Source organism: Oncorhynchus nerka, linkage group LG4 (assembly GCF_034236695.1).
Source record: "Oncorhynchus nerka isolate Pitt River linkage group LG4, Oner_Uvic_2.0, whole genome shotgun sequence".
NCBI classification, from domain to species: domain Eukaryota; kingdom Metazoa; phylum Chordata; class Actinopteri; order Salmoniformes; family Salmonidae; genus Oncorhynchus; species Oncorhynchus nerka.
In genome coordinates this window covers 103,595,070-103,604,689 of record NC_088399.1, presented here as the reverse complement: position 1 = coordinate 103,604,689, position 9,620 = coordinate 103,595,070, and the positions used below count along the sequence as shown (strand labels likewise).

At 45.6% G+C, this 9,620-nt stretch overlaps 1 protein-coding gene across 1 annotated transcript in view; it reads right to left on the bottom strand.

Moving 5' to 3' along the window:
- Positions 1-4,958: 4,958 nt before the first annotated feature.
- ldlrad4a (low density lipoprotein receptor class A domain containing 4a) overlaps positions 4,959-9,620 on the bottom strand; it is a 50,652-nt gene continuing 45,990 nt past the window's right edge. Inside the window, exons 2-4 of the mRNA XM_029647547.2 lie at positions 8,729-8,895; positions 6,227-6,280; positions 4,959-5,942 (exon numbers count right to left, since the gene is read on the bottom strand). Of these exons, the coding sequence (XP_029503407.1) occupies positions 5,355-5,942; positions 6,227-6,280; positions 8,729-8,895 (809 nt within the window). The 3' untranslated portion in view covers positions 4,959-5,354. The remainder of the gene's footprint in view (positions 5,943-6,226; positions 6,281-8,728; positions 8,896-9,620) is intronic.

Genomic DNA, 9,620 nt, shown 5'->3' with positions numbered 1-9,620 from the left:
AGTAGGTATTAACTAGGGAATGACCAGTAGGGGTTAACTAGGGAATGACCAGTAGGTATTAACTAGGGAATGACCAGTAGGTATTAACTAGGGAATGACCAGTAGGTATTAACTAGGGAATGACCACTAGGTATTAACTAGAGAATGACCAGTAGGTATTAACTAGGGAAACCTTTACCCAGTAGGTATTAACTAGGGAAACCTTTACCCAGTAGGTATTAACTAGATAATGACCAGTAGGTATCAACTAGGGAATGACCAGTAGGTATTAACTAGATAATGACCAGTAGGTATTAACTAGGGAATGACCAGTAGGGGTTAACTAGGGAATGACCAGTAGGTATTAACTAGGGAATGACCAGTAGGTATTAACTAGGGAATGACCAGTAGGTATTAACTAGATAATTACCAGTAGGTATTAACTAGGGAATGACCAGTAGGGGTTAACTAGGGAATGACCAGTATGTATTAACTAGGGAATGACCAGTAGGTATTAACTAGGGAATGACCAGTAGGGGTTAACTAGGGAATGACCAGTAGGTATTAACTAGGGAATGACCAGTAGGTATTAACTAGGGAATGACCAGTAGGGGTTAACTAGGGAATGACCAGTAGGGGTTAACTAGGGAATGACCAGTAGGTATTAACTAGGGAATGACCAGTAGGGGTTAACTAGGGAATGACCAGTAGGTATTAACTAGGGAATGACCAGTAGGGGTTAACTAGGGAATGACAGGAATATGTTTCTACAGACACTGTCTTCTTTGTCAGCTGCAGTAACATGTTGAACAGCTAAGACTGCAGTAACATGTTGAACAGCTAAGACTGCAGTAACATGTTAACCCACTAAGACTGCAGTAACATGTTAACCAGCTAAGACTGCAGTAACATGTTGAACAGCTAAGACTGCAGTAACATGTTAACCCACTAAGACTGCAGTAACATGTTAACCCACTAAGACTGCAGTAACATGTTGAACAGCTAAGACTGCAGTAACATGTTAACCCACTAAGACTGCAGTAACATGTTGAACAGCTAAGACTGCAGTAACATGTTAACCCGCTAAGACTGCAGTAACATGTTGAACAGCTAAGACTGCAGTAACATGTTAACCCACTAAGACTGCAGTAACATGTTAACCCACTAAGACTGCAGTAACATGTTGAACAGCTAAGACTGCAGTAACATGTTAACCCGCTAAGACTGCAGTAACATGTTGAACAGCTAAGACTGCAGTAACATGTTAACCCGCTAAGACTGCAGTAACATGTTGACCAGCTAAGACTGCAGTAACATGTTAACCAGCTAAGACTGCAGTAACATGTTAACCAGCTAAGACTGCAGTAACATGTTGAACAGCTAAGACTGCAGGAACATGTTGACCAGCTAAGACTGCAGTAACATGTTAACCAGCTAAGACTGCAGTAACATGTTGAACAGCTAAGACTGCAGTAACATGTTGACCAGCTAAGACTGCAGTAACATGTTGACCAGCTAAGACTGCAGTAACATGTTAACCAGCTAAGACTGCAGTAACATGTTAACCCACTAAGACTGCAGTAACATGTTGAACAGCTAAGACTGCAGTAACATGTTGAACAGCTAAGACTGCAGTAACATGTTAAACAACTAAGACTGCAGTAACATGTTGAACAGCTAAGACTGCAGTAACATGTTGAACAGCCAAGGCTGCAGTAACATGTTGAACAGCTAAGACTGCAGTAACATGTTGAACAGCTAAGACTGCAGTAACTTGTTGAACAGCTTAGACTGCAGTAACATGTTAACCCACTAAGACTGCAGTAACATGTTGAACAGCTAAGACTGCAGTAACATGTTAACCCGCTAAGACTGCAGTAACATGTTGAACAGCTAAGACTGCAGTAACACGTTGAACAGCTAAGACTGCAGTAACATGTTGAACAGCTAAGACTGCAGTAACATGTTAACCCACTAAGACTGCAGTAACATGTTAACCCACTAAGACTGCAGTAACATGTTGAACAGCTAAGACTGCAGTAACATGTTAACCCGCTAAGACTGCAGTAACATGTTGAACAGCTAAGACTGCAGTAACATGTTGAACAGCTAAGACTGCAGTAACATGTTGAACAGCTAAGACTGCAGTAACATGTTAAACAACTAAGACTGCAGTAACATGTTGAACAGCTAAGACTGCAGTAACATGTTGAACAGCTAAGGCTGCAGTAACTTGTTGAACAGTTAAGACTGCAGTAACATGTTGAACAGCTAAGACTGCAGTAACATGTTAACCCGCTAAGACTGCAGTAACATGTTGAACAGCTTAGACTGCAGTAACATGTTAAACAGCTAAGACTGCAGTAACATGTTGAACAGCTTAGACTGCAGTAACATGTTAACCCGCTAAGACTGCAGTAACATGTTAACCCACTAAGACTGCAGTAATATGTTAACCAGCTAAGACTGCAGTAACATGTTAACCCGCTAAGACTGCAGTAACATGTTAACCCGCTAAGACTGCAGTAACATGTTGAACAGCTAAGACTGCAGTAACACGTTGAACAGCTAAGACTGCAGTAACATGTTGAACAGCTAAGACTGCAGTAACATGTTGAACAGCTAAGACTGCAGTAACATGTTAACCCACTAAGACTGCAGTAACATGTTAACCCGCTAAGACTGCAGTAACATGTTGAACAGCTAAGACTGCAGTAACATGTTGAACAGCTAAGACTGCAGTAACATGTTGAACAGCTAAGGCTGCAGTGCCATTAAACCCCTACAACTCATCCAGAACGCCGCAGCCCGTCTGGTGTTCAACCTTCCCAAGTTCTCTCACGTCACCCCGCTCCTCCGCTCTCTCCACTGGCTTCCAGTCGAAGCTCGCATCCGCTACAAGACCATGGTGCTTGCCTACGGAGCTGTGAGGGGAACGGCACCTCAGTACCTCCAGGCTCTGATCAGGCCCTACACCCAAACAAGGGCACTGCGTTCATCCACCTCTGGCCTGCTCGCCTCCCTACCACTGAGGAAGTACAGTTCCCGCTCAGCCCAGTCAAAACTGTTCGCTGCTCTGGCCCCCCAATGGTGGAACAAACTCCCTCACGACGCCAGGACAGCGGAGTCAATCACCACCTTCCGGAGACACCTGAAACCCCACCTCTTTAAGGAATACCTAGGATAGGATAAAGTAATCCTTCTCACCCCCCTTAAAAGATTTAGATGCACTATTGTAAAGTGGCTGTTCCACTGGATGTCATAAGGTGAACGCACCAATTTGTAAGTCGCTCTGGATAAGAGCGTCTGCTAAATGACTTAAATGTGTTAAATGTAAATGCATTAACATGTTGAACAGCTAAGACTGCAGTAACATGTTGAACAGCTAAGACTGCAGTAACATGTTGAACAGCTAAGACTGCAGTAACATGTTAACCAGCTAAGACTGCAGTAACATGTTGAACAGCTAAGGCTGCAGTAACATGTTAACCAGCTAAGACTGCAGTAACATGTTGAACAGCTAAGACTGCAGTAACATGTTGAACAGCTAAGACTGCAGTAACATGTTGAACAGCTAAGACTGCAGTAACATGTTAACCAGCTAAGACTGCAGTAACATGTTGAACAGCTAAGGCTGCAGTAACATGTTAACCAGCTAAGACTGCAGTAACATGTTAACCCGCTAAGACTGCAGTAACATGTTGAACAGGGGGACCTCTACTAGACAAGTTAGTGGATGTGCAGAAGACTACAAGGCAAAGTGATCTCCATGACAACTCTAACAGACAGGAAATGTGCTAGTCGAAAGGATTAAAGCAACATTAATGAGAGAGAGCGCGTTAGTGAGAGAGAGAGAGAGAAAGAGAGAGAGAGAGAGAGAGAGAGAGAGAGAGAGAGAAAGAGAGAGAGAGACCACCATTATTCACTTGGTCTGTCAGAAGAGACAAGGAATTGGAAAATGTAAATATAAAGACATATCTTTAACTCTATAACCGGATGTATACACTAGAGTGTACAAAACATTAAGGACACCTGCTCTTTCCTTGACATAGACTGACCAGGTGAATACAGGTGAAAGCTATGATCCCTTATTGATGTCACTTGTTAAATCTACTAAAATCAGTGTAGATGAAGGGGAGGAGACATGTAGATGAAGGGGAAGAGACATGTAGATGAAGGGGAGGAGACATGTAGATGAAGGGGAGGAGACATGTAGATGAAGGGGAAGAGACATGTAGATGAAGGGGAGGAGACATGTAGATGAAGGGGAGGAGACACGTAGATGAAGGGGAGGAGACACGTAGATGAAGGGGAGGAGACATGTAGATGAAGGGGAGGAGACATGTAGATGAAGGGGAGGAGACGGGTTAAAGAAAGATGTTTAAGCCTTGGGACAATTGAGACATGGATTGTGTCTGTGTGCCATTCAGAGGGTGAATGGGCAAGACAAAACAAATGAAGTGCCTTTGAATGGGGTATGGTAAAAGGTGCCAGGCGCACCGGTTTGTGTCAAGAACTACAACTCTCCTGGGTTTTTCACGCTCAACAGTTTTCCGTGTGTATCAAGAATGGTCCACCACCCAAAGGACATCCAGCCAACTTGACACAACGGTGGGAAGCATTGGAGTCAACATGGGCCAGCATCCCTGTGGAACGCTTTCGACACCTTGTAGAGTCCATGCCCTGATGAATTGAGGCTCTTCTGAGGGCAAAAGGTGGGGATGCAACTCAATATTAGGAAGTTGTTCCAAATGTTTGGTATACTCAGTGTGTCTTTAAACGGAACTGCCGTGTTGGAGTTAGTTTCAGGGGACGTTAGGCTGGATCAGAGTTGTGGATAATAACAGAAAAATAACCAGTCATTCAAAACATTTGGAGCTCACACAAACAATCAAACTAGGAGAAGCTTTTAAACAATAAGTTAGGTTTTGATTTCTGATGATATATCCCGTTGATTTAGCAAAATCGTGGCACTCTGATTCTGATTGAAGGTTTGTGCACTGATCTGGGATTTTTATTTATTTAAGACAATAAAAGCCATAACTTCTATAACTGGGTGTTACAGTCATTCAAACACAATCAGTGTCAACAATCTTATTTTAAATAAATGAAAGCATACAAAAATAAACAAACAAGAAATGAGCTATGAAGCCTTAGTGTTCAAGCAGAAGCCCATAATTCTTGAACGCCGAACGAAGGAATACAAAAAGAGTGTTTGTAAGCGTGGCTCCTCAGGTTTCTTCATAGAGTGTTTGTAAGCTTGGCTCCTCAGGTTTCTTCATATTGTGCATGGGGAATGCTGAGAGGAGGCCACTCCCCTTCAGGTGAGAGGGGTAGGTCCTGTTTGGTACAGACCAGCTACAACCCCCCCCCCCTCACACTGGTTTGTCCCGTTGCCTGTCCCTATCCTTCTCTTTGTCCTTGACCTTGCCAGAGCCAGAGGAGCCTGTGGTGGTTGTGCTTTTGTTGCTCATCTGCCTGTCTCTGTCTGTCAGTGTCCTGTCTTTGCTCTCTGTCCACTGGGCGAACGGCTCTTTATTGCTGTACTGGTTCTGGTGGTGAAACACAGAGGATCCTGGGTAGTGACCCATGACCTCACTGTAGGTAGGAGGCAGTCCCTCCATGCGTTCGGCGGCACTGACACCAGCGTTACTGCTGGGGGGTCGAGGGCCACCACTGTGGACGTAAACATGGATCAGGTCGCTGTGGAAGATGGTCCTGTTAGGGGGGGGCCTGATGGATGCTCTGCTCAGCTCCAGCTGCTGCTCTGGGTCTCTTAGCTGTAAGGTACATGGGCCTTTATAGGGCGGCAGCTCCTCCCCATCAGAAAGACAGATGGTGGGCGGCAGGTCAATGTCCTGCTGCAGGTAGGGGTAGGTGGGCTGGAAGCGGCTGAAATGCTCCCGTTGCATAAAGGAGGGAGGGTTGAACCTCTCCTGGGTCGGCTTGGGCCCAAACATCACCTATAGGGGAGGGGGGGATGTAGTCAGCACCTCAGGGATTTAACCAACACTATGGACTCTGCACTGCACTGTGTAGCAGCATATCAAATCCATAGGTTAAGTAAATATTAACACTACTTTGAATGTATGTTATCTGATTCAAGTAAGACAGAGAAGCTGCTCTGAATATGTCAGGGGTCCAGCCATTATGCAATTACTCAGTCAACAGCAAAGGGGCTTGCACTGTGTTAACCTATCAAATGACAATGCAAGGTACGCGTAACAACGGTAGACGATCCACTCACCTCTGTGGTTCCCTGCTGCATCACCAAACTGTTGGTTGGCCACACACAGCCATCCTGCGAGAGAGAGACAGGGACAGAGAGAGAGAGAGAGAGAGAGAGAGAGAGAGGGGGAGAAGGAACAGGGGAGAAAGAAAGGGGGATGGAGAGAGGCAGAGGAAAGAGAAAGAGAAGAGGTGGGAGAGAGCAGAGGAGAGAGGGGTAGGAAGAGAGAAAGAGAGGTAGAGGAGAGGGAAAAAGAGAAGGAGGGAGGGAGGAAGAGAGATGTTGATTTATTTTCCATTTTGTACTTTATTTGCACATCGTTACAACACTGTACATAGACATAATATGACATTTGAAATATCTTTATTCTTTTGTAACATTTGTGAATGTAATGTTTACTGTCAATCTTTATTGTTTATTTCCCTTTTGATTATTATCTAATTCATTTGCTTTGGCAATGTAAACATATGTGTCCCATGCCAATAAAGCCCTTTGAATTGAATTGATTTGAGAGATTGTTAAAAATCAACGAGCCCCGTCTGGCAGAAAGTACTGATTAACAGTGCTGTGGCTAGAAGGGGCTGGAGAGCCCCACTGTGGCTGTTCTGTTAGCTTGCTGTGTTTCTAAACAACCTAGTTGGGTTAACCCTGACACCACTGTCTCACTCTCTATCCTTCTAGCTCTCTCACTCTCACTGTCTCCCTATCCTTCTAGCTATCTCTCACTCTCTCTCACTGTCTCCCTATCCTTCTAGCTATCTCTCACTGTCTCCCTATCCTTCTAGCTATCTCTCACTGTCTCCCTATCCTTCTAGCTATCTCTCACTCTCTCTCTCACTGCAGTCTGCAGTTCTTGTCTGTGTCACAAAAGGCACCATATTCCCTATTTATGGCCCTGGTCAAAAGCAGTGCACTACATAGGGAATATGTAGTCATGCCAGTTTGATTACACTAACATAATGAAAGTCTACGGTAGCTAACGAAGTGAGAGACACAGGGGAAGAGTAGTATTTGGAAAGAGGGAAAAAAATCAGAATAAGAGAATTCTTAAATGTTGTAATATGCTACAACAGCGTAAAGGCCACCTCCCTCCCTGCATGCTGCCAGCCCACGAAGGAAGCTCAAACAATACCCAGACAACCAGACACCATTTTGTGGGCAGTGTGCATATAGCCTGTCTTCTCTTGAGAGCCAGGTCTGCTTAGGGTGGCCTTTCTCAATAGCAAGGCTATGCTCACTAAGTCTGTACATAGTCAAACCTGTCCTTAAGTGTGGGTCAGTCACAGTGGTCAGGTATTCTGCCACTGTGTACTCTCTGTTTAGGGCCAGATAACATTCTAGTTTGATCAGTTTTTTTGTTGATTCTTTCCAATGTGTCAAATAGTTATGTTTTTGTTCTCTCATGATTTGGTTGGGTCTCATCCATCCATCGATCTATCTCTCTTTCTCTGTCGCTGTCTATATCTGCTCTTTCTTCCTTTCTCTATAATTTCTCTCTCTCTCCAGTCGCTCTCCTCTCCTCAGCAATGGGAGCAGTACACTGCACTATCCTCCCAGCTCCTTCTAGCTCCCCCTAACTTCTCCAGCTCCTCCTAGTACCTCCTAGCTCCTCCAGCTCCTACGTGCTCCTCGAGCTTCTCCTAGCTTCTCCAGCTCCTCCTAGCTTCTCCTAGCTCCTCCTAGCTCCTCCTAGCTTCTCCTAGCTCCTCCTAGCTTCTCATAGCTCCTCCTAGCTTCTCCAGCTCCTCCTAGCTCCTCCAGCTCCTCCTAGTTTCTCCTAGCTCCTTCCAGCTCCTCCAAACTTCTCCAGCTCCTCCTAGCTTCTCCTAGCTCCTCCAGCTCCTACTTGCTCCTCCAGCTTCTCCTAGCTCCTCCAGCTCCTACTTGCTCCTCCAGCTCCTCCTAGCTTCTCCTAGCTCCTCCAGCTCCTACTTGCTCCTCCAGCTCCTCCTAGCTTCTCCTAGCTCCGCCAGCTCCTACTTGCTCACCATCTCCTCCTAGCTTCTCCATCTCCTACTTGCTCCTTCAGCTCCTCCTAGCTCCTCCAGCTCCTACTTGCTCATCCAGCTCCTCCTAGCTCCTCCTATCTCCTCCAGCTCCTCCTAGCTCATCCAGCTCCTCCTATCTCCTCCAGCTCCTCCTATCTCATCCAGCTCCTCCTAGCTCCTCCAGCTCCTACTTGCTCATCCAACTCCTCCTAGCTCCTCCAGCTCCTACTTGCTCCTCCATCTCCTCCTATCTCCTCCTAGCTCCTCCTAGCTCATCCAGCTCCTACTTGCTCCACCATCTCCTCCTAGCTCCTCCAGCTCCTACTTGCTCCTCCATCTCCTCCTATCTCCTCCAGCTCCTCCTAGCTCATCCAGCTCCTCCTAGCTCATACTTTCTCCTCCTAACTCCTCCAGCTCTGCTCACTGCCCCCAGCCAGAATCATCAATAAAAATGAGGATGAAGCAACATTTATTAGTTAGACTGGTAGGTAAGTAAGTAGGTAGGTAGGTAGGTAAGAAGTTGTGTACTGACGTGCTGCATGTTGACCTGATCCCGCTGTCTGTCCTGGTCGTGGCTGTGTGTCTGTCTGCTAAAGAAGGCCAGGGCAGACAGCCTGTGGTTCAACAGACAGATAATCACCACCACCATCACTGTCATCACCACCATTATGATTACTATCTGAACAAACTCCAGTTCAGCTGAAACAGAGAGAGAAACACAGAGGTTTAATATACATGTCAAATTCCAGTGCACTATATAGAGTATGGTTTAGAATGTAGATGATTTTGGAGCTAGGTGTTGTTATTCGTCTGACCACGAGAGGGCGACAGAGATAGCACAACCAAACAGACATGTTCACTAATGTTATTTGCTGATCCACAAGGGTGTGTGGACATGTTATTCTGAGAGAGGGTCTATACTGGGTCTATACTGGGTCTAAGGTATATACTGGGTCTGAGGTATATACTGGGTCTATACTGGGGCTGAGGTATATACTGGGTCTATACTGGGGCTGAGGTATATACTGGGTCTGAGGTATATACTGGGTCTATACTGGGGCTGAGGTATATACTGGGTCTGAGGTATATACTGGTTCTGAGGTATATACTGGGTCTATACTGGGGCTGAGGTATATACTGGGTCTATACTGGGGCTGAGGTATATACTGGGTCTGAGGTATATACTGGGTCTGAGGTATATACTGGGTCTATACTGGGGCTGAGGTATATACTGGGTCTGAGGTATATACTGGGTCTATACTGGGGCTGAGGTATATACTGGGTCTGAGGTATATACTGGGTCTATACTGGGGCTGAGGTATATACTGGGTCTATACTGGGGCTGAGGTATATACTGGGTCTGAGGTATATACTGGGTCTGAGGTATATACTGGGTCTATACTGGGGCTGAGGTATATACTGGG